Source organism: Cynocephalus volans, chromosome 3 (assembly GCF_027409185.1).
Source record: "Cynocephalus volans isolate mCynVol1 chromosome 3, mCynVol1.pri, whole genome shotgun sequence".
Classification (NCBI taxonomy): domain Eukaryota; kingdom Metazoa; phylum Chordata; class Mammalia; order Dermoptera; family Cynocephalidae; genus Cynocephalus; species Cynocephalus volans.
Window position 1 is genome coordinate 21,106,904 of NC_084462.1, and position 25,461 is coordinate 21,132,364.

Below are 25,461 nucleotides of genomic sequence, written 5' to 3' on the forward strand. Positions count from 1 at the left end.
CAGGATCATCAGCATATTTATCATTGCAAAATGTAATCATTCTTTGTGTTCATTCTCTTAGTTTCGATTCCTCCGAAAGGGGACCCTAAGACAGGGATTTAGTACAAGTAGTTTATTTTTGGAGATATTTCCAGAAAACATGGTGAAAGATTGGGGAAGTGAGAGAGAAAAGGGTGGAACATCGAGAAAGCAGGTGTTGATTAACAGGGTGCCACTGTGGCCACCTGGGGCTCAGCCCCACTGGGGATCCTCTGAGAGGCTCCATAGAACATGCCTCAGAATGTTCCACTGAGGAGCAAGAGAGCTGGAGTATTCAACCAACCACTCCTGGAGCAGTAACTCCCTAGCCCCAAGTACAAAGAATGCCCTCAGGCAATTACACTCAAGAAGCCATCAGTATGTACAAGAATTGTCTGCAGATGACGTCCATGGTGGGCATAGGGGATATGGGCAAGGCACCTACAATGTCTGTTATGCTTTTGTAACAGAGGAACCCCAAAACACAATGGCTTTCACAGGAAAGAAGTTTCTTTCTTTCACATGCATTAACCCAGAGGTAGATAGAGCAGGAGTAGTGGGCATTTCTGTTGCACGAGATCCACAAGTTCACACGAAGACCAGGATTCTATCTGTTGCTTCACCACTAGGGCAGAGGTTCCCAAACATTTTCTGTTCACAGCACCTGTAGTGACTTAGAATTTTTTTCACAGAGCCCTTAGGCCAAAAGAAATGTCTGACAATTTTTTCTATTAAATAATTAGCTCTAAACAATTTAATAAGAATTTATGTCCTAACAATTTAGTGCCCCTTGGACACGGCACAATCTATTAAGCCTTAAAACCAGATGGGAAAACACCATTCTCATGTCCTGCTCTACACAGATATTCCAGTGGTACTTTTAAAATCTATTTTCACAACACATCAGGAATTTAGCAACCTAATGTTGAAAATGTGAACTAGCTCAAGCTAGCAATTTCATGTAGAACATAGATGTTTCTTTGTTTCCTCAAAATTTTAAGCTATCCCACAGCACTTATGAGTATGCTGTGGCAGCCTGGAGTACTTCATGCGTGGTTTTTGGAGCCATGGCACTAGGGTATTGTCTTTAGCCATGGTCACCACCTTCCAGCCCCTGAGAAAGGGGTAAGAAGGCAATGGAAATCTGTTTCCATATAAAGATGGGACCTGAAGATTATACTCCTCCTTTCTTGCTCAGATCCCATTAGCCAGAACTTAGTCACATAGCCATATGGCTGCAAGGGGAGCTGGGAAATGTAGTCTCTAGCGGAGTGGCCATGTGTCCAGCTAGAACATGGAAGTGTGTATTACTAAAAGGAAGAAATAGAGGGAAATTATTCTCTATCACATTCTGGACAGTAATTCTTTTGTTACTGGATTCAATGAGTCTTGTGAGCATAATCAATGAATGCAAACAAGGCCAGAAGTCTGGGTAGGAAGGTGTATCACTTGTTATAAGTAAGGAGAACACTGGGGACTGCTCCCAAAGCAGTGTCTCCCCAAAGGGAGGGTTACAGCTTCTCTCGTTAAGGGTAAACATGAATATGCATAAGCTTTATTAAGTTATCACATGCAGAAGTGGGTACCTGCAGGCACAGGTGCAGTTAATCACCATGCTTGCTTGTGCATCCCATGTTTTACTAATTAGTAACTATGTCACCCCTGAGTGGAGAATTTAGTATTGTAATAAGCAAAATTCACTCTAAGTTCAGAATTTTAGCCCCCAAACCTGGTGGGTCTGCTCTTAACTGGTTTCTGCTGGTTCTGTGGTCAGGAGATTCTCAACTGTCTGGAATTGGCTGTTCTTATGATCAACCCTGATCAGTCTCCTCCTTCCCTGATCCTTTGTCTCCGATATAAATTACAAAGATTTTCTCCCTCATTTCTACATGTCTAACACTTTGTCTCTGACATAAATTACTAAGATTTTCTCCTACATGTCACATATCTGTTAACTTCATTTATGGTATCTTTGTCATGCAAAGGTTTTAAATTCTGAAGTATTCAAATTAATCAGCCTTTTCTTTTGTGGCTTTTGTGTATTGTATCTTGTTTAACAAGATATTCTTTACTCCAATATTACACACACCAAAAAAAAAAAAAATACACACACATAAATATATTCTCTAATATTTTCTTCTAGTTGGTTTATGCTTCTATCTCTAATGCATATGGAATTTCTTCCCATGATGGCTGAGATCATTTCAGAAGGGAAAGGAGACATTGAATTCTTGTTCAGTGGTGTTTCCTCTCCCTTAGAGGTGAAGATATTAAAGAGAAAGCCTGAAGCCTCACTTGCCTTATTGAGGGACCATGAGAGAGGCCAGACTGGGGGTAAAACCAACACACTGAGAGGGAAGACCTGAGAGAGGTACAGAGAAATGGAACCAGAATCCCGAGTAAGCTGTGCCTGAAGCTTACTCCATCTGTGGACTTTATAGTTAGATGAGACATTTTTCAAACCACGTTGAGTTACATTATCTGTAACTTGCAACTGAAAACAACCATCCTAATCCTAACAGAAACATGTAGTCACTCAGCCATTTTTCCCCTACCTCATGTTTTTCCTTTTAAACTCATTTTAAATTTTATAGACATATATAAATAACAGCAAAAAAAAAAAGACTGTACCTTACTATCTTAACTGCTACTTTATTACTGTGTATATTTCTGCATGCATACAAAAATGAATTTTTATATTCATTTGAAAGGTTTAGATAGCTGTAATCACAGTAAGTAGACAATTTTTAATTTTGCTTGTTTTATTTAGTTTATCATAAGCATTTTTCACCTATCTAGATAGTTTTAATTATCACACAGGGATACAATATGATGAACTTAACATTCTCTTGTTGGACACCTGTATTATTTCCTACTTTTCAGGATCATAGATAGTTTTGCAACCAACATATTCATAGCTTTTTTTTTTTTTTTAGTTGAACTATTTTCTCAGGATAAACCTCTAAGTGGTTGGTCTGCTCCCAAAACTCAGGTGCTTCTGGCATTTTACTTTTTCCCTCTGTTCTTCAAAACCTCCAAGCATGAACCTTGACACCTGCATTTTATAAATAGCATAGGAGAAATCACACTGTTTAAGCCTAAAACCAAAAATGTAATTCAAGTGTGACAGAAAGGAGTGTATCACCTGTGACACATGTAGCAAAGAATTCCTCTCTGGAGCATTCCTAAACCCTCCTGTCAGCCCCTGAAACTGGACCTGTAGGTATCAGTTTTTTACCTGCTGCAAGATCAGTTGACAGGATCAACCATCTTTTACACCATGATCTCTTGTCCCCGAGGGAATGACTGTGGCAATTCTTTGGAAATGGGATACAGAACTTCATAGCTACTCTTGTAATAGGCACATAGCACATGATGCTTATTTCCAATCAGTGATTTATTGGTCATGAGGAATTCTGCAACAAAGAAATAAAGAAAAAAGACAAAAAGGAACACAACAAAAGTATCTTTGTTAGAGGGCAAGGACTGGGTCTATCCTGGCTTACTATTATCAGTAACAACAATTTTAGGGCCTAGCTCATAGTAGATGCTCAATAAAAATGTGCTGCATGAATGAATGAAAGAAAAAGATGAATTATACCTGAAGGAATTCTGTATCCCGGATATGAGCAAAACAAAAATTCCTCTGGCCAGTAGGTGGGTCCACAGTGTGTCATGATTAGCCGGCTTAGAGAACAACGGGAATGCCCAACTTCCAAATTTCCATGTTGCCTTTACTACTGTGATGGCTTCCCCTTAAAGCAATTGTGCTCAGGCACCACATAACAGGGGATGGTCAGGGGAGAATCTCCATTTCCCGATTCACTTCTGAACTGGTCTTAACCCAGTGCACTGCTCAGCTCTCTTTGTCCAGAATGTTCTGTTACTCTGGTCTCCAGTACTGCGGTTCACTACCAGCAGTAGTATCTCTTTCTAGAATGAAACTGAAGAAGCGCACGACGTGACATTGTAAATGCTGTGCTCAGAGTTGTGGGGAAGAAATGAATGGCAATTTCTGCTTGGTGTCCCAGAGTCATGTGACTTTCTTATTAACATGCTTGACACCAAGTGAATCGGGACTGCCACTGAGCTCTGTTAAGGACTGACATGAATGTAATTCCTGGAAGAAATGCAGAATGAAAATATTGGATGGGCGGCCACATAGGGGTTAAGAGTGTGAGCTCAGGAATCAGGCTTCCTGGGTTCCAATCCAGGATCCATCTCTTCTAGCTGTATGGCTTTAGGCCAGTTACTTAACCTCTCTGGGCCTCGGTTTCTTCATCTGTAAAGTAAGGATAAGAGAATCTACCTCAAAGGATTGTTGTGCGGATTAAATGAGATAATACGTGTAAAGCACATTTGATAAATATTGGCCACTAAAAATATATAAATAAATAAATATTGGCCATTAATATCATAGACATAATCCTCAAAGTTAACAAATTAGTACTCGTCCAGAAGAACAAAGCAGGAAGTATTTCTGATACAAGAGGTCTGGGATATCAGGACTCTTTATGTTGCAAGTGATAGTAAGCCCAACTTAAAATAGTTTAAACAGCAAAGGAGACTTCTTGGCCTCTGCCACTGGAATATCCAGAGATGATACTGGTTTCAGGAATGGTTTGAATCAGCAGCTCAATGGCATCATCAAGGACAGAGGCTCTTGTCATCCCTCACTCTGCCCCTGGAGAATCAGCTTCATCCCAAGAATTCCAAGACCAACATTTCTCCTGGTGGTGGGATGGCTGCCACCCACAGTTGGGGCTTCATGTGTCCATATACACATCCAATGAGGGGAGCGTGATCACATCTACCCTAGCCTTTCAAGTAGGAGTGTTGAGATTCACCATGATTGGGCTGACTTGGGTCATAGGCTCACCCCTGAATGAATGACAGGGCCAGCAAAATGGAATGTGCCATTTAACTTGTGTAAAACAAGGCCCCCTGCTGAAGCTGCAGAGGGCTCAGTTTCTCCCAAAGCACATGAGCTGCTCAGGAGAGGGGTTGGATTCCAGAAGGGAAGTCTGGGTACTTCCAGGAAGGGGTATGGATGCTGGTCGAGTATGCCATCAATAAGTAGACATCTAATAAAATGTCTGGAATGACAGAAGGAATATGTCAAAAATGTTCCCCCAAATTAAGATTAAGCCCAGGATGAAAAAAAGTACAACAGTGAAAACATGGGTGCTTGGGACATGGCAGTAACTTGTGGTAGATGTCCTTCATTTCTCAGACTCAAAGGCAAATCTATTAATAAAATTCCCTCCTGGCAACCGTCTCCTGCTGCAGGTTCAAGGAAATGTGCATTCAAAGGAAGGGGAAGGAAATTTTAGCCACAAAGCTGCAGTCACACAATCATGCAAGGTCACCCAGAACGGACGTGATTCCTTAGGAAAGGCAAGAGAGTGTAAGGAGAGAAGAGGCTGAGGCTTTGCAACATCATAGGGCCAGCAGAAAAAAGAGGAGTTGGCAAAGAAAGCCAAGTTAGGATAGTCAAAGATGTAGGAGGAGAACCGGGGAAGAGGGGCACCATGGCAGTACGCTCTAATCTCCCCAGGGAGGCTCAAACAGGGGAGGCCAGTGGAAGGGGCCTGGAGTAAGTCTCCCACAGACTCCATGCAATGTTCCCAGAGAGTGTGAGGCATCCCCTATCCTGGCTCCAGTGATGACCGTAGATTAACCCACCAGGTTCAGACAACTCCTCTGGGCCAGCAAGCCCCCAAGGCAGCTCCTCTTCAGAGCCTGCTCTAACTGCTGCATCATTGGCTAGAGGCCCCTAGAATTAGCTAGGAAGGCCTAAGGAAGCCCTGCTCCTCGAGAAGGGGGACCTCAAGAATGCAGTATCAGAAGGGGTTCTGAAAATCAGTTTGAAGCAAAAAGACCAGAGGGAGAGGCACATGGAACACACGGGGTTTGTTTGTTACACACAAACACAGTGAGGTTGTTTGTTACAGCAGCTAGCGAGAATCACCCTGACTGTCCCACTCTGATCATGCTCCCAAGAGGGGAGTGGAACACCAGGAGGGAAGCTCACACAGCCCCAAAGTCAGCAGGCAGGCTGAAAGCAACCTCCTTTCTTTCCTTGTAGCTGGACTTAGCTTAGTTCCTGTGACTCGAGTTCCAATGGTGCAGCAAGTCTGTCCCTCAGCCACACTTTTGAGTCTCCCCTCCTTGCCCACCACTCAAACTCTTACTTCTTTGGGGTGTAAAAAAAAAAACTCTTACTCCCAGTGCAAACAGTCCCACTCTACAGTTTATGGTGTAAACCATAAGTTTCTGCAACACATTTTTTCTCTTCCCAAATCCCCAACTTCAACACTGAAAAAATAGTTTGGCTTTCAGACACTAAAATCCACTTAGGAGGTGGAAGAACAAAAAGGTGGCTTTTTTTAAGCTAAATCTTCTCTCACCCACCTCCACACACTCAAGTACTCATCTAAACCTAGCTTGGCTGCTGGGGGTACAAGGAATGGGAAGGGTGAACGCCATAGCAGGGCCCAGTGCCAACCATCAAGCCTGCCCTCAAAATGCCATTATGTCAGCGGTCAACTTCAGCTCTCAGTCATGGGGATGGACAATCACCTGGACTGATCCCCATCCCCACCCCTGCAGGCTGTCACCCACCCCCCTTCCTTTGTCATCTGAGGTCTTAAGGATACAGAGCAGCATACACAGAGGCTTTGGGTAGGAGTGAATGACTGCAAGACACAAATCCCCAGTTTGGACTCTGTTCAGAGTGGCTGGATGTGGCAGGAGAGACTTGGCAGGGAGAGAGTAAGATGCCAGCCAATTTTAAACCGATGTCTGGGTTTTCCCAGTCAATCCCCGTCTGCCCTCGTTTGCTCTCCTTGGCAGGCCTCTTACCCAGGCCCTCAACACATCCTGAATGAAGAGCTTTTTAGCCATATTCCGATCAACTTCCACTGTGGCAGTGTATTTGTTTGCTACGGATGCCATAACAAAGTACCACGGACTGGGGAGCTTAAACAGGAATATATGTTCTCACCGTTCTGGAGGCCAGAAGTCTGAGATCAAGGCGTCGGCAGGGTTGGTTTCTCCCGAGGCCTCTCTGCTTAGCCTGTGGACACGCTCTTCCTGCTGTTTCTTCACATGGTCGTCCTTCTGTGCACGTCTGTATCAACATTTCCTTTTCTTCTAAGGACACCAGTCAGATTGAATTAGGTCCCACCCTAATAACTTAACTTGATTACCTGTTTAAAGGTCCTATATCTAAACACAGTCACATTCTGAGGTACCAGGGGTTACGACTTTAACATATTAATTGGGGGGTGGGAGGGAGACACAATTCAGCCTGTAACAAAAAGGGTCCATTTTGTGGTGTTCATGATCATATTTCTGTGGACTATTTAAGGGAAAAAAAAAATCTTCTCATGGAGAAGTCAGATCAACTACAAGATACTCTTAACAGGACCCCATGGTTGGGCTGGATGTGTTCCAGAGTTTGTAAAAGAAAAAATATTAGGAGGAAATCTACATGACCTTGGGTTTAGTGTTGAGTTTCAAGATTCAATACCAAAAGCACAATCCCTGTCCCAAGATTGATAAATTGGACCTTATTAAAATTTAAAACATTCATTCTGTGAATAATATTGTTAGCAGAATGAAAAGACAAGTCACATACTGGGATAAAATATTTGTAAATCATATATCAGATACAAGACTTGTATCCAAACTACACACACACACACACACACTTAAAACTCAACAATTAAAAAAATTTTAAAATGGATAAAATATCTGGGGTTGGCTGGTTAGCTCAGCTGGTTAAAGTGCAGGCTTACAACACTTGATTGGGTAGGATCCTGCAGCCTTATATCCCCATACCAGCCAGCTGCCAAAAAAAGAAAAAAAAAAAACCCAGGACAAAATATCTGAACGAGCACCCCACCAAAGAAGATACACAGAAGCATATGAAAAGATATTCAACATCACTTGACATTAGGAAAAGGCAAATTAAAACATCAGTGAGCTACCACTACATACCTATTAAAATGGCTAAAATCTACCCCCCCACCAGCTGCCAACGAACAAACGAAACCAATACCAATTACCTACCAAGAAAAGATGTGGAGCAGCTGGTGAGAATGCAAAACTGTACAACCACCTTGGAGACAGTTTGGCAGTTTGTTACAAAGCTAAACATAGACTTACCATATAATCCATAAATCGTGCTCCTAGGTATTTACCCAATCTGAAAATTTATGTCTAACCAAAAGTCTGTATGTGAGTGATTAGAGAAGACTTATTCCTTTTTTTAAAGTTTATTTGTTAATGTTTTTTTACATTTTATGATTTTGTTGTGGAGCAGCTTGAGGGGAGGGGGAGAGGGGAAAGGGGAAGGAAATAGGTGGGAGAAGGAGGAAGGAAGAGGGGCGGAGTTGAGTCCTGTGTCACCCCTCATCATTCCTGCATGGAAGATCAGGGGGCTTCCAGCCGTGGCCTGGTCATTGCTGAGCTGGGTACAGATGTCAGAGGGGTGGGGTTGAAGCCCTTGCCCCTCCTCACCACCCCAGCTTGGGAGCCCAGGGTGCTTCCTGCAGCAACTTGGTGGTCGTGGCTGGGCTGATTGTGGTGTCGTGTTGGGGGGTATGGCTGAGGCCCTCAGCCCCCCATCGCCCCAGTTGCAGAGAGCCCGGGGTGCTTCCTGCAACAGCTCAGTGGTTATCACTGGGCTGGTTGCAGGTGTCGGAGGTGTTGTGTCTGAGGCCCTCAGCACCTCACCCTCGGCACTGGTTGCATTGTCAGGGGCCATGGCTGAGGACCCATCCCTCACCCTTCCCTGGCTTAGTAGCCCAAGGGACTTCTGGTCCTTCTAGGTTTTATAGGTGTTCTTGGGTGATGTGAGACCTTTACTAGTTAATATCAAAGTTTGTCTCTGGTTGTGAGCATTTTGTTTTTTCTTTCAGGTCTGTGTTGGATTATTTGCTGTTCCTACCACTTAAACTACACTAGAATGAATTTGTTGTCCTTTGCTTACTTCTAAAATGGGGGAACTCCCTGTGGGGACCAGCACTTGAGCCCTGTGGTTGAGCTAAATTGCTGCTTTGCTGCTGATTCCCTGGGGAAGGCTTTTTGTGCAGCTCAGGTTTTAATTGTTGACCTGTAAGTACTTCCAGGTCTTGTAAGATCTGGTATACCTGGGTTGTGTGGAAACTCTGGCCTGGGCCTGAGTCTTTTTAGCAAATTGCACCCTCTGCAGTTCTATATTCCCGACCAGTCTCCACTGAGTGGTCCTATGCTGATTGGGGTCAGATCAGCTATCCATGCTGTGCCCCAGTATTCCCCCATGTAGGGCTGAGGCAATAGCATTGTTAAAGCATTTCGTAACTAAAGCCAAAACATTTCATTATTTTAGTTATACTAAGTTTCCATTTCTATTGTCAGGGCTAGGGCTCAGACCCTTCAAACCCATTGTACAGACTGGGTCACCAGACCGCTCACACGCAGGTCCACACTAGGTAATCAGGATAGATCCCAGGAGCCATTGGCAGATGACATGAGCTCAGTCAGCAGCAGCAAAAGTTTACAGCAGCAGCAGTGGTGGCCCCCCGGAGGGTGCCAGGGGTCCTGGCAGCAACAGCCTCCAGCAACAGCAGCGGCCTTCCCGTGGCTCCCCTAGGGGCATCCCAGGGTGGAGAGCCATGGATCAGAGCCACTCATCTTTTATACTTAAGTCCATAACCCAGGACACCTGGGTGCACTTATGCAATTACATTAGACAATAGCCAAGGCCCTGGGCACACGTGCATATTTACATCAAATGCTCGGCAAAATTCTGAACATCTGAGGGGCACTGACCATTTCCTTCACTTTCCCTACACCCCAGTGGGCCCATCTCTCCCACTGCCCATGCTCCAAACACTTCCCAAGGGACAGGCTATGCACTGGTCCCTTGTGATGACTCACCAGACTCTGAGTGGCTCCTTTTTTTCAGTTGTTGTGGCTCCTTGCTCCTATGTGGGTCCACGGGAACCCTGTTAGTTATCTTGTTGGCCTGGGGGCCACCAAGGCCCTCTTCTCCCCTGTTGCCTCCATGCAGCTTCATCCGAACGGCACAGCTGCGGCTTTTGCCAACTCCTGCTCTGTGCGCTCAGCAGCTCCAACCTGGGAGTGGCTGGGGCTCGAAACGTTTGTGGTTTTCTCTCATCACGGCTTCTCCTGCCTTCATGCACTCTGTAGGTCTCTCCTCTGCCCCTGATCTCTAGCAGCCCCAGCTTGGCTATTGTTGCTTTTTAATAGTGGTAAATTGGTTGATTTGTGGGAGACAGTGATGCTGGGGACAGTCTGTTCCACCACCTTGATGGAAACCAGACTTATTTCTAATTGCCAAAAACTGGAAGCGATCAAGATGTCTGTCAATAGATGAATGTAAACCTAAAACTACTCTAAAACAAAAAGTTTATTTTGAAAAACTGTTTGCAACTTTGGGGAATATAATTGGATTGTCAAAAAAGTATAATACTCATGATGACAGTGATAATCACAAAATAACACTTTCCATGTGCCACATTGGAGGCCTGTCTTTGAGATTCCCTTACAATTACTCAGGACAGCCCAGGGAGGAGGGATGCACTTCCTTTTGTTATGGGGATGGGGCTTCGATTTAGGGCTTATTAAAGTATTCATCCATTTAACAGATATTTATGGAGCACCCACAAGGCACCAAGGCCTGTTCCAGTTACTACAGACACAGCAATGGACAAACAGACAGAAATACCTGCCCTCCTGGAGCTTGCATTCTAGTGGGTAGACACAGGCAATAAACAGGATAAATCAGTATAATATGTGGCATGCCAGACAGTGAGAAGTGCTGTGAAGAAACAGAAATCAGGGGAAGAGAGAAGATGAAGGCTGGGGACAGGGAACAGGAGACATCTGAAGAGACACTGCAAGAGGGCGGGGTAGAGGCATGCAGACATGTAGGGGGAAGCGCTGGAGGTGGAGGGACAAGCAAGTGCAAAGGCCCTGAGGTGGGAGTGAGCCTGACCTGTGCAAGGTGTGAGCAAGCAAGGGGTAGTGTTGCAGGTGGAAAGTCAGAGAGGTGAAAGGGGCCTGATTGGGTAGGTGGACTTGAGCGATGGGGATGATTCTGAGCAGAGGAGCCACAGAACCTTCCTTTTAACAGCTCACTCTGGCTGCTGTTTTGAAAATAGACTGCAGGGAGCAAGGGAAGACCAGTGAGGAAGATGTGGAGCTTGTCCAGGAGAGGGATGATGACAGCTGGGCCCGGGGGGGGTGGGCAGCAGAAGTGGGGAGAGGTGGATGGGTTCTGGTTACAATTTGAAAGGAGAAGGCAGAGTCCATAGGATTTTCTGATGTTTGAATTTGTGATGTGAACTAAAGAAGGGTGTCAAGGATGCCTGCTCTTCTTGGCAGCACCCACCCAAGGGTCTCCAGGGGCTCCTTTTTCCATATCTGCAGACACCTCTGGGAAACCCTGCTGGCCGGGGCCTGACCTCCCTCCCTCCACCTGCTGGCAAGAAAGTGGAACATGGGGCATGGAGAAGGATGTCAGGTTGGGAGTGCAGCAACGGGCTTTCTTCCGTGGCCAATAGAAAGCACACTGGACTCAGAGTCCCCATGAGAGCTGAAAGGTGGCTGTAAGAGATAGGACAAACCACTACACTCAGTACAACACTCAACACAGAACACTTCTGACACCAGATGTGGGGGGGGTTCCCACACACCACCTAATTCTCCAGCGGACACCAGCTGGGTGTCCTATGATTCAATTCATTTTCAATACTATCTACCTGGAGTTAGAGTCAGATCCACAGGTTAAGGGCTCTGTCCCTCAAGACTGCCCCCACTTCAGATGCCAATTGCAAATTCGAAGTTATGACCTGTACTTTTTTTCTTTCTGAGTCTGGCCTGTATAGGGATCCGAGCCCATGACCTTGGTGTTATAAGGCTGCACTCTAACCAACTAAGCCAACTGGCCAGCCCAAGAGCTGTACTTCTGATCAACTGGCTATAAACTGTGGGTTTGCACAACCCCCTCAATTAATTTGGTAGAGTGGCTCACAGAACTGAGGGGAACACTTTACTTACATTGCTGATTTATTACAAAGGATATTTTAAAGGATACAAATGAACAGCCAGATGAAGAGACACACAGGGTGAAGTCTGGAAGGGTCCTGAGCTCAGGAACTTCTGTCCCCCTACAGTTGGGGTGCACCACCCTCCCAGCACGTGGATGTACTCTTGTTCACCACACCGGAAGCTCTCCAAGCCCTGTCCTTTTATGGAAGCTCCATTCTGTAGGCATGATTGATTCCATCATTGGCCATTAATGATCAACTGAACTGTCAGCACTTTTCCCCTTCCTGGAGGTTGGAGGGGAAGGGGTGGAGATCAAAGTTCCAACTCTCTAATGACACGATTGGTTCGCCTGACAACGAGCTCCCACATCCTGAGGCTATCCAGGAGCCCACCAAGAGTTGCCTCATTAGAAGAAAAGATTCTCCTATCACCCAGGAAATCCCAAGGGATTTAGGAGCTCTGTGTCAGATGCTGCTGTCACTCAGGAAATCCCAAAGGTCTTAGGAGCTCTGTGTCAAGAACCAGGTGAAAAGACCAATATATACAGTTGTCCCTCGGTATCCATGGCGGATTGGTTCCAGGAACCCTCTCTGATACCAAAATCTTGGGATGCTCAAGTTCTTTATATCAAATGGTATATTTGTCATACAACCTACACGTATTCTCCCATATACTTTAAATCATCTCTAGATTACTTATAATACCTAATAAAATGCCTACACATCACTTCATTTATGTGGATTCAATGTAGTATTCAACACACGGCAAATTCAAGTTTTGCTTTTTGGAATTTTGTGGATTTTTTTTTTTTATCCAAGTTTGGTTGAACCCACAGATGTGGAACCCACAGATACGAAGGGCTGAGAATATTTCTTATTATTTCACAGTGGCAGAGAGTGGTGGGAAAACCATGAGCTCTGGATCCACAGACACTCAAATACCACCTCGGCCACTCCTGAGCTCGTCACCCTGGACAGGTCCCTTAATCTTTCTGAGCCCTGTGTTTTTGGCTCTAAACTGGGATTAACCATTCTGGCCTTTTTGGGAGAGTTATGACAATTGAATGAGGTCAAAAATTATGATAACTGCCTGGCACAAGACTGGGTCTGGCTCAACATACACTACTTCCTCTGTGCCCTTTAGGTTACAGAATTTAGGAATGTACCCCTCAAGCAATTCAAGTTTTTTAAAAATCAACTTTATTGAGATATAATTTATATACCTGCATTGTATATAAATTGTACAATTAAATGAGTTTTGACATGTATATCCCGGTAAAATTACCACCACAATAAAAAATACAGTAGTCCCCTTTATCCAAGGTTTTGCTTTCTGCAGTTTCAGTTACCATGGTACAGTACAATATGATTTTGAGAAAGATCACATTCACATAACTTTTATTACAATACATTGTTATAATTGTTCCATTTTATTATTAGTTATTGTTGTTCATCTCTTATGGTACCTAAATTAAAAATTAAACTTAAACACAGGTATGTATGTATAGAAAAAGCATAATATATGCTATAGGGTTCAGTACTACCTGTGGTTTCAAGCATCCTCTGGAGGTCTTGGAATGTATCCTCCGTGGATAAGGGGGACTACTGTAAAGGACATTTCATCCACCCTCCAAAGTTTCCTCATACCTCTTTGTGATGGATTCCTCCCTCTACCCTAGCCCCAGCAATCACTGATCTGCTTTCTGACACTGTAGATAAGTTTGCATCTTATAGAATTTGATATAAATGGAGTCACAGAGCCTTTTGTTATCAGCTTCTTTCACTTAGCATGCTGTTTTTCAGGTTCATCCAAAAAAACATTAGGCTGTTTCATGTATCAATAGTTCTTTTTATGACTGAGTAGCAGTCCATTGTGTCAATGTATCAGTTTGTGTACTGATTCACAAATAGACGAATACTTAGATTGCTGCCATTTTTGGCTACTGTGAATAATGCTGCTATAAGCATTCATGTCCAAGTCTCTGTGTGGACATACACTTTCATTTCTCTTGGGTAAATACCTAGGAGTGGTGTTAGGAACTGAAAATATGTGTACCCCAAAATTCATATGTTGAAGCCTTAACCCCCAGTGCATCCATACTTGGAGACAGGGCCTATAAGGAAGTAATTAAGGTTAACTGAGGTCATAAGGGTGGGGCCCTGATCTCATAGGGTTAGCGTCCTTATAAAAGACACCAAAGAGCTCACTTTCTCTCTCTCTCCAAGGGCTCTCAAGGAAGAGGTCATCAAGGACACAGTAAAAGAGTGGCAGTCTACAAACCAGGAAGGGAATCCTCACCAGGAACCCAATTGGCTGGCACCTTGATCATGGCCTTCCAGCCTCTGGAACTGTAAGCAAATAAATTTCTGCCATTTATGCCCCCCAGTCTACAGTATTTTGAAATGGCAGCCTAAGGTAAGACAACTGTAATAGGTCTGAATGTTTGTGTCCCCTCAAAATTCATATGTTGAAACTTAATTACAAGTGTGATAGTATCAAGAGGAGGTGAGACATTTTAGAGGTGATTAGGTCATGAGGGCCCCACCCTCCATCAATGGAATTAGTACCTGTATTAGTCCGTTTGTGTTGCTGTAACAGAAATACCTGAGACTGGGTAATTTATAAAGAACAGAGGTTTATTTGGCTTATGATTCTGGGACAGCTGCATCTGGCACGGGCCTCAGGCTGCTTCTACTCATGGCAGAAAGCAGCAGGCAGCTGGTGGGTACAAGTAGATCACATGGTGAGAGAGGAAGCAAGAGAGAGAGAGAGTAGGGAGGTGCCAGGGTCTTTTAAACAACCAGTTCTTGCAGGAACTAATAGAGCGAGAACTCACTCATTACTCCCCCCACCCAGGGAGAGCACTAACCCATTCATGAGGGATCCGCCCCCATGACTCAGTTTCCAGCACTGCCACATTGGGGATCAGATTTCCACATGAGTTTTTTGGGGGGACAACACATCCAAACTCTATCAGTACATTTATAAAAGAGGCTTGGGGGAGCCTGTTCATCCCTTCTGTCATGTGAGGACACATAGGAGCTGTCATCTATGAGAATGGGTCCTCACCAGACACTGAATCTGCTGGCACCTTGATCTTGCACTTCCCAGCCTCCAGAACTGTGAGCAATAAATTTGTATTATTTATAAATTGTCCAGTCTATGATATTTTTGTTATAGCAGCCTGAATGGATTAAGACAGATGGGTCACATGTTTAATTTTTTAAGAAACTGCCACAATTTTCCATGAGGGTTGCACAGTTTTACATTCCCATCAACAGTGTCAGGTAACTCCATTTTCTATCATCCTGGAGAAAAATTGGTTTGTTTATGCAAGAAGACAAAAGAGCAGGCTAAGTCACCCATGTGACTTCTGCTGTTTATGTCTAATTATCATGCAGCACAATTAAGCCGCCTATTAAGTATTTGGAGCTGTGCCCTAAGATATATTCTATTACAACATCAGACACTTTTCTATCGTGCTGTGGGAACACTCTTGTTTACTCACAAGTTTGTTTTTTTTTCAGTGAGGATATGCTCTTACTATACGCTTTCTGGCAGAGTTTATAAGTGTGTATGACATCAGAAAATACATATAGATGAATATCTCTCTCTCTCACATACACACAGATGCACAGAGTAACTTGGAGAGCACCTTTGGGTAAAGCCAATTCTGGAAAACATCCAGCTCAATCATGGTGACCTATTAAGAGTAACTTCTGGGCTGGCAGGTTAGCTTACTTGGTTAGAGTATGGTGCTAATAACACCAAGGTCCAGGGTTCAATCCTGTACCGGCCAGCCACAAATTAAAAAAAAAAAAAAAGAAGTAGCTTCTAGTCTACCTGGTCCACATCCTCAGAAGAGGATTTAAAGATAAACATCTTGGTTAGAGCACAGACTTATAACACCAAGGTCACAGGTTCAGATCGCCATACTGTCCAGTCACCAAAAATAAATAAACTTCTAATTTTAGAACAGTTTTAGATTTACAGAAAAGTTGTGAAGTTCAAGTTACCATATACACCACACCAGTTTCCCCTGTTGTTATCATCTTACCTTGCTATGGTACATTTGTCACAACTAAGGAACCAAAACTGATCCATTATTCTTAACTCAGAGTTCCTTAGTTTTTCTCTAATGCCCTTTCTCTGTTCCAGGATCCCATCCAGGATACTGTATTGCATTTAGTCATTGTGTGTCCTTAGATTCCTCTAATCTGTGACAGTTTCTCAGACTTGCCTTGCTTTTGATGATCTTGATGGCTTAAAGAGTCAGGTATTTTGCAGAATATCCCTCAGTTGGGGTTTCCTGCCACTTTACTCATAGTTAGACTGGCTGTGGGTTTGGGGGAGAACAGACAAAGTGCCATTGTCTTCATATCAAGAGTATGTACTACCTGCACCATTTGTCACTGTTGATATAAACCTTGACCAGCTGACTGAAGTGGTGTTTGTCAGGTTTCTTCACTGTGAAATTACTCTTCCCCTACTCCCAACCCTTCATGCTGTGCTCTTCAGGAGGAAGTCGCTATGCACAGTCCACACTCAAGCATGGGGAGTTAGGCTCTACCTCGTTGAGGGGGAAGTAGCTACATAAATTATTTGGAATTCTTCAACATAAGAGATTTGTCTCCACGGTCAAGCATTTGTATCCACATACTGAGCCAGCTGCCAAAAACAAAAAAAAGTTAAAATAAGAGAGAGATTTGTCTCTTTCACCATTTATTTTTTAATCAATCATTTATACTAGTATGGATTTATGGGTATTTGTTTTACACTTGGGTTATGATCCAATACTATATTATTTTTTTCTTGCCCAAATTGTTCCTGTTTTGGCTGTTGGGAGCACTCTCAGTTGGCTCCTGTGGGTCCCACTGATATATCCCCACTACTCTCTGTGTGTGTGTGCGTGCGCACACGTGCACACGTGTGTATTTAGCACTGTCTTACTTTCTGGCACTAGAAGATGCTCCAGGCTCGTTTTGATATTTCCTGCCCCAGCCCTAGAGTCAGCCACTTCTCCAAGGAACGTGGGCTCCTTTTATTGGGGGATGATACTAGAAATCAAGATCTGGGAACTGGATGTGCTCATTGCTACTGGAGTATCTTTGCTTCTAGGCCTTTGCTATGGGTTGAATGTGTCCCCCAAAAGTTCATGTGTTGGAAACTTCACCCCCCATTGTAACAGTATTAAGAGGGTGGAAAATCCAATTATGGTATGTGAAGGTGGGACTTTTGAGAGTTGATTGGATCATGAGGACTGTGCCCTTATGAATGCGAATTCATGGACTATGGGCTGATGTTTTAATAAGTTATCATGGGCTTTATAAGGAGAGCACATGAAGGAGCTCTTGCCATCCTTGCCATGTGATACCCTGGTTGCCACAGGACTCCATACAAAGCCAACATCAAGATGAAAGCCCTCACCAGATGTGCCCCTGGACCTTGGACTTCCCAGTCTCCAAAACTATAAGAAATGAATTTTGGTTTCTTTATAAATTACCCAATTTCAGATATTCTGTTATAAGCAACAGAAAATGGACTAAAACAGCCCTCTCAGCTGACAGAGTAAGAAAATATATGTGCATATACTAGCCTATGTAAATACACACAGCTACAAAGATTTCCATATGTACCCACCAGTCTCTACATTAAGATAACATAAGTTTGTACTGGTGCCCCAACTCTCACCCAGTACCACATGGATCATTCTAGCTTTCCCCCTTTTGCTTGTGTGTAGCCTCCCACTCCAAAGAGAGAAGCCTGACTCCCACCACCTACTTAGTTAATTGTTCAATTCCAATATGCATGTATAGTGTGATTTCAGAATTGTTAACCTCTGCCCCAGTGGGAAACAACTTCACCAACTAGAGTGAAATGGTATGTACAGTTCCTTTTGCCTTCGGTTTTACAGACGCCACTCATTTCCGAAATTACTTAGGTCAGCACATTTCCCCCACCCATTTTTTTTTTTCTGGCCTGGGTCTCCCCTTTTCCTGCCAATGAACCCAACCTGTGGGGCTCCCCTGTGGGACTGGATCCCAGGGCCTTTTGGGCCTCACTAGTTCCCTCTAACATAGCTGGTTCCACTAAACCAACTGACACCCTCCCTTACCCCAAAACCACCCAGTTGAATCCTCTCGACCTGCCTGCCAAGCTCTGTGACCTCATGGGTGGACCCAGTTCCAGGCCCAATACCAGAAAGTCTTCACTTCTGCCTGGGGACCATTGCTTGCCCCCCAGGACTGTGCAGCAGGGGCCGGACAGCCTGGGTCCTGGCCAAGCTGTCCAACCATCCTGCTGGTCTGCCTGGTAACTGGGGCCTTCTCAGGTTACTCAGAGGATCACTTTGCCTTAGAAACTCCAGCTGTCACCTCAGGCGCATCAGTAACCGATGCCAAGGTCCTGAGCAGCAGAGGTCCGGCAACAAGTGAGTGTCCCTGGGCGTCCCATGAGCGATGTATTCTGTCCTCCGTGGCCACTGCAGTCATCCACGAGGAAGGTGAGCAAACCTGGAGAGGAGGTGTGGCACCCAATATCCAGGGATGGGAGGGTCCCAGGGTCCCAGGATGCCTCTCTCTCATGCCCTGAAGAGCCTGTATTCCTGCTTCCAGGGGAAGGTGAGGGAGGAGAGAATGGCCCAGGCTGGGGGCTCTGGGTGGGTGGGAAAGAGGTCTTGGGTCAGTCTGTAGGCACACGTTGGAGGGCTTGACATCGTTCAAAATGCCTGAGAGTCTGAATGCTGGCAGCCTCTTTGGCCCTGGGACTCCCCAGGTTGGGTGTAGGCATGCATCCCTGCACCCAGCACAGGTGCGCTAGTCACAATAGGTGAGCATGTGGAAGGGGACCAGATGCCCCAGCCCCAAATTCAGTTTCCAGCCAGCCCCTCTTTGATCGTGGAGGAGCTGACTGCTTCTCTCACTGTATAAGAACTGACCTCTGGCCCCTCCAAGATGTGATGTCCCACCCTCCTGGGCCCAGTGCACCACAATAGCCCAGTGTTTGGCCACAAAAAGACAGAGGAAATGTCCGTGAGGCTCCATGCCCAGTGGCCAGCACCACAGCCTGGCAGACAAGGATGAGGACCGCTGGGGTGAGTTTGGGACTGATCCTGTCAGGCTTGGGGTGTGACGGCCTCTACCCCACCCAGTGTGAGTAGTTATCACACTGTGCCCTCTGGTGGCTAGGTGGCATAGGCTCTCACTGGATGTCACTCAAGGACATTTTCTCCTAGTCCATAGTGCTACTGAGACCCTCTGCAACTCCCCAGCTTCCAAGAAGTGTTTTCCAGACCTCCTGGGAGAGGCTGGTTCCTGGGACAGGGAGCCAAAGAGAGGACGACTCCCATGGGTGGATCTCCAAGCATCTGCGGAGGGCTGAGGGGCACCCAAGACCAGGGTCTTCAAAAACCAGACCTAACAGATTCCTTTAAGCCAGGGTCAGAAAGCCCTCAGACACTCTGACGAGAACAACAAGGCTTTACAACACACACTGCCTACAATTTCAGAGGTCCTCCATGAACTCCTGTAAGGAATCCTTGCTCTAAACAGAAACACACACGACCTGTTTCATCCAGAACAGTCCATCCTCACCTCCTCACAGGGAAGTGGTTCCCAGTTCACCTCACCAGCCCACACAACTGGCCTCTTTTGGAGTACAGAGACACCTCCTTCCCCAAGCCAGTCCTAAAGCCAGGAGCTCAGAGACCCAAAATCAGCCACACCATCCTTCCCCAAGGAAGTCAGGAAGGGTATACAACTCAAAGGGTATATATCCCTTTTCATCAAGTCAGTAGAGACGGCACTTCCACGTAAGACTCCCTGTCATTTCCTCTTTGCTTAGAAGTCTCTAGTACTCAGTATCTTATCAGTTGCAAGTGAAGAAAACCCAACTCTAAATAGCCTTAAAAGGAAAAAAAAAAAAAAAAAAAAGGAATTCATGAACCCATGTCACTGGAAAGTCCTTTTGTCAAGTGGAAATAGGATGAATTTCAAGCATAGCTGGATCCAGTTCAGTCAATATCATCACTGATCCTCCACATGGTGGCAAGATGGTTTCTGGCAGCCCCAAACCTGCAATGTCCTTACAGCTAATGGGTCCAGAGAAATACATTCTCTCTCCCAAGGCCAACATATCGTATGTGAAAAGGCTCTAAAGAGCCCTCTTTGGGACACATGGCTGGGATACAGGGATTGGCCAGGCTTGGTCAATGCCCACACCTGTTACCTGGGGCAGTACATAATTGCTTGTTTCTCCAGAATTCCAGAGCATGGGAGAGAGGAAGGGCATGCCCAGTAGTCAATCTACCCCATCTCCGACAACATAAGTGAGGGTAGCCCTGTGAGCTCATTCTCAGGACAGGCAGGAACCTTCTGGACAGAGGTTTGAGGGCTTTCCCTGAGATGGGGAGGGAGGTACTGTGGAGACAGCCTTAGGTACAGGCGGAGAAGGAGGCTGGCTCTACCATTCCCCATCATGGTGACCCTAGTTTAGGACCCGCCTGTCTCAAGATGCAGACACTCCACTTTCTGTGTCTGGGGAGGTTTTAGAAAGCCTCAGGGATATGAGAGGTCTCTGGGACTTCTTCCTGCTCCAGCATTCTGTGCTTCTAGAAGTTTGTGATTCATGCAGGAGCCTGAAAGGGGATTTTGGCAGATGCAACGGGGGTAAGGAGAGGGACTAAGGTGGAGAAAACAGTGAAGAAGGAGGGAGCTATGGGGGCTAGCCAGTTAGCTCACAGGGTAGAGCATGATGCTGATAACACCAGGATTAAGGGTTCAGATCCCCACACCACCAGCTGCCAAAAAAAAAAAAATAATAATAATAAAAGGGGAGGGGAGGTGGTGGCCACTGAAGCCAGAGCAGAATCATTAAAAGAGGTGTAGCCTCCTTTGTTAAAAAACCGAAGAACTCAAATTAAGACTTTAAGGAAGGGTCATTTGTTATTTACATTCAAAAAAATACATTAAAAAAAATAATAATAAAGTCCAAAGCTAACAACAATGTAGAGAAATGAGTGGATGTCTTTAGAGACCCCCACCTTAGCCCTTGGTGTCCTCTGGGGAACTGAGACAGCAGCCCAGCTCTTCCCTGCCCCTCTTTCTAAAGATCACATGCCCTAATCACGGTCCCGCCAACCCCCATGCTCTCAGGCTGCCTCTGTGGGGTCTGAGACCTGGTCTGTACCCAGCAGATGCTCCCACGGACCTTCCAAACCTGTGCCTCTTGGGCTCCATCTTCTCAGCCATATGTCCTCCGGTTGTTGGACACAGAAAGGTGGAAAGACTCAGGCCCAGAGAGGCCGCTGAATGGAGAAGGGGGAAAAGGGCAGAGGGAGGGGAAATAAGACAGAGAGACAGTCAGAGGGAGGAGGCAGCGAGAAGCCGAGGCTCAGACTGGCACATCCCTTGGCCTTTGAGAGACTGAGGAGCCACTACATGGCTGCAAGCAATCCCTGTGCTGTCCCCCTCTCTAGCCACACCGCAACCGCTGCCATGCCGGCCACCAACCAAGGCTGGCCTGAGGACTTCGGCTTCCGTCTGGGCGGCTCTGGCCCCTGCTTCGTCCTGGAGGTGGCCGAGGGAAGCAGCGCGCATGCCGGGGGGCTGCGGCCTGGGGACCAGATCCTGGAGGTGGAGGGGCTGGCCGTGGGAGGCCTAAGCCGAGAGCGCCTCGTGCGCCTGGCGCGGCGGTGCCCGCGCGTGCCACCCAGCCTCGGCGTGCTCCCGGGCCCCGACGGCGGAGGCGGCGGCGGCGGCTGCCCGGGCCGGGGATCAGGGGCCGCTGCCCCGACAGCCTTGCGGACGCCACGCTCTAGCCGCGGCCTCGCCCTGGGCCGCGAGTTGCTGCGCCTGGCTGGCCGCAAGCGCCCCGACGCCGTGCACCGAGAGCGCAGGCGCAAGGCCCAGGAGTTCAACCGCAAGGTACGGACCACGGGGAGGGGCGGGGCTTGGTGTGGGCGGGGCTCGCGGGGAGGGGGCGGGGCGCTGCGCTTCCGCGGGCTGGAGCTGAGGAAACTTCTAGGGAAAGATTCACCGGAAATATAATGATTCTCAAGTGTTAAAGGCCTGTACTTAATTTTGTAATTTTTGTTCATTTGTTTTGCAGGAGTTGTTTTTCTTTTTTATTGAGATATGATAGGTATACAGTAAAGTGTATTAAGTGTACATCTCAATGAATTTTACTTTTGCATACACTCTTGTGACCACCACTCTGATGTAGAATAATAGAACGTAGACGATTCCTTCCCCCCAGAACGTTCCCACGTGCCCCTTTCCCTGTGTGTCCTCCTCATGAAGAGGTAACCTCTGGGGCCGGCCAGTTAGCTCAGTTGCTTAGAGCGCAATCTTGTAACGCCAAGGTCAAGGGTGAGAATCCCCCACCAGCCAGCTGCCAAAATAATTAATAAATAATAAAATAAAATAAAAACAAATTGTATTTTTTAAAAAACGGGAAATGCTATTCTGGCTTCCATCTCTATAGGTGATGTTTGCCAGTTTGTGAACATATAGTGGAATTATTCAGTATGTACTCTTTAATGCCAGGTTTCTTTTGCTCAACGTTATATGTATGACTTTCATCCATGTTGTGTGTAGTAGTGGTTCCTTCTTTCTATTGTCTGTATTACTAAGATAAGTGTTCTCCCTTAAAAGAGTGTATTTAAGAGAGCCACAACTGTTCCAAGCCCCCACAAAACCAGGGTCTGGCCCAGCCTTGCACAGCAGTCTGGCTGGCTAGTTGGCTGCAGGGGGCCCTAGGTTGGGTCCTTCAATCTTCCAAAGGCATTTCCCAACAGACTTTGGTACAAACAGTCTCTGAGTGGTCACAGGTGGAAAGTTAGGGTGATCCAGAAGACTAAAAGTCAGGAGCCTGGAATGGCTGAGGACATCAGCTACAAAAGGAGCCCAAGGCCTGAGTCACCCACAGGAAGCAAGAGGGTGGCCACAAGGAGACAGAGGCACAACTCAGGGATTAGGAAGGAAAGACAAAGGATGGAGTTGGCTTCAGGCCAGAATCTCAGGTATCTCCTCATTTGTATGAAGAACCTGGCTATTTACTGGACAAATTCAGGCAAACCCAAGAAACCTGGGATGTGACACAGTTTTGGAGGAAGAGGTTGCCCAGTGTGGTCATATCCATCTCAGGCCACCAGCAAGGTCTTAGTGCAGCAACTACCTCAGGCGACCCACCCTTACATGCCTGTCCTCCAAAGCTTTCAAAGGTCCCCAGGCCCTTATTTGGCTGAGACCCAAGCAGAACAAAAAGTGAGCATGGGTGTGACCAAGTAGTAGTCTGGACACCAGGTGCTGCACCCCCTCTGCCTGGATGCCAAGCTTGGAAACTAAGTATCTGCATGGTGACTAGGACACTTGAATTCACAGACTTGGCCTCCGTGGAAGGAGAACTACTCAGTCCTGCAGTTTTGGGGGCCAGGGAGCCAGGAAGCCCTGTTGGAGTTTGGGTATTGTAGAAATGGCTCCTGGTCCACTGCCCAGGTATCAGATCCCTGCCCACTCCAGCCTCCTGCAGTGCCCAAGCTTGGTGCAGTCCTCACTCCTTCTAAACTGACCCCCTCAGGAACCTCTCCTCCATCATGTAACCTGACATGACCCCTTGTCCGGGCCTTTCAGTCCCATGCCCCTGAGCAGACCAGCCTCTGTAGCCAGGTACACGCACTCATACACACATAGGACTTAGCTCTGGCTTCCCCATATCACCAATGTCCAGCTCTTCAAAAGATGTGACTCTCTTTCTGTACCCAGAATAGGCTCTGTTGCTATAACAAACAAAATCAATGTCTTAGTGCCTTTGCACTCCAGAAGTTTACTTCTCACCCACACAAAGTCCTCTAGGGGTTCAGGCAGCTGTCCAGAGTGGCTGATGTCCACATGAGGCCTCAGCATTTCAGACTTCACCATCTCGACATGAAGCTTCAGGGTTCCCTGTGGAAGAGAAAGAACACGGAAAAGTGTGCATCAGCTCTTACTACAGCAACTTTAATCAATGCTCATTGGCCAGAACTGGTCACACTGCTGCTCCCAAAGGGTGCTGGGAAATGTAGTCTTCTGTGTGTCCAGGAAAGGGGAAGAGCTGGAAATATTGGAGAGCACTTATGATGTCTGCTACGATCCCAGATGCTATGCCATAGAACCAAATGCCTATCCTTGACTCCATCTAATCCCTGCAGAGTCAGAAGGGGGCATGCTCAGATTCCCCAGCAGGGCAGGGTGCATGTGCAGACCTGGCCACGAAGTAGGGCTAGGGTGGCAACCACGAAGGTGGAGTCCTACAGGCGGCCCAGGCTAGCTGTGCTGGGTTTTCAGGCAAGGGGGCATGGGGAGTGGTGGACTCACCAAGCACCCCCAAAAGATGAGCATGGATCCCCCAAAAAGATGGCCTTGGGAAGATGAAAGTCCTCAGTAGAGCCCCCAGTTGGCTTTCAATAACCACCCCAGGAATTCGCCAGCATTCTGCCTGCCCCAGTTTTTCCTCCTTGAAGTAGCTGATATTTAATAGAAAATCCATTAGTGTCCCGTGATGGTGCCTCATGCTTAGATGTAGGTTGAGAACGTCTGGGTAATAACTGACACTGAAACCGAACTGTGGCGCAGGCCCCAGGAGGGAGAAACTATTTTTTCCTTTTTCTTACGTAAAACAACTTTGCAGCTAGCCATGTTCTCCTTTAAATCAAGGCTGCTGCTGACTTTGATTTCCAAGCCTTCAAACCTCCTCAGCACGGTGGGTGCATGAGGAGGGGGGTGACTGGTGCTGCAGCCTGTCTTTCCTACCTGGGGGAAACAGTCAGCTGGGTGCCTGTGGGAAATGCTACCCAATGCCGTGCTTTGGCTCAATTTCATAAACATCCACTGAGTGCCAACTATGTGCCAGGCCCTGTGCTTGGGCTGGACAGGAGTAAGACCTCAGGCTATCCTATCTGCTGGGGGGTGGGGGTGCAAGGGGGCAGACAGTTACACAGACTCAGACACACACAGAAGGTTGCCTCTGACTGGAATCCCCTGAAATCCCCTGCTAAAGCCTACTCATCCTCTCTACTGTCACCTCACTGGAAAACTTTCCTTAATCCCCTTATGGAACCATCTAGAAAGCAATTGGATATCAGTTCTGAAGTTCAGAAGGAAGCTCTGGGCTGAAGATCAAGATCTGGGAGTCACCATTTGGGGTCCTTGGCCAGAGCAGAGTCATGGAGTGCTGCAGTGGTGGGGAACAGGCTGTAGTAGTTAAGGGCAGTGGTATGGAAATAGCAAGTGTAGACAGCTTTGGGCTAGAAAAAGGAAGAGAATAATTGGATTGTGGGGCCAAAGGGGCACTCTGTCTGTCTGTCTGTCTGTCTGTCTATCTATCTATCTATCTATCTATCTA

At 46.3% G+C, this 25,461-nt stretch overlaps 1 protein-coding gene across 1 annotated transcript in view; it reads left to right on the forward strand.

Moving 5' to 3' along the window:
- Positions 1-21,575: 21,575 nt before the first annotated feature.
- GRID2IP (Grid2 interacting protein) overlaps positions 21,576-25,461 on the forward strand; it is a 32,524-nt gene continuing 28,638 nt past the window's right edge. The window contains exon 1 of the mRNA XM_063091101.1: positions 21,576-22,004. Within this exon, the coding sequence (XP_062947171.1) occupies positions 21,576-22,004 (429 nt within the window). The remainder of the gene's footprint in view (positions 22,005-25,461) is intronic.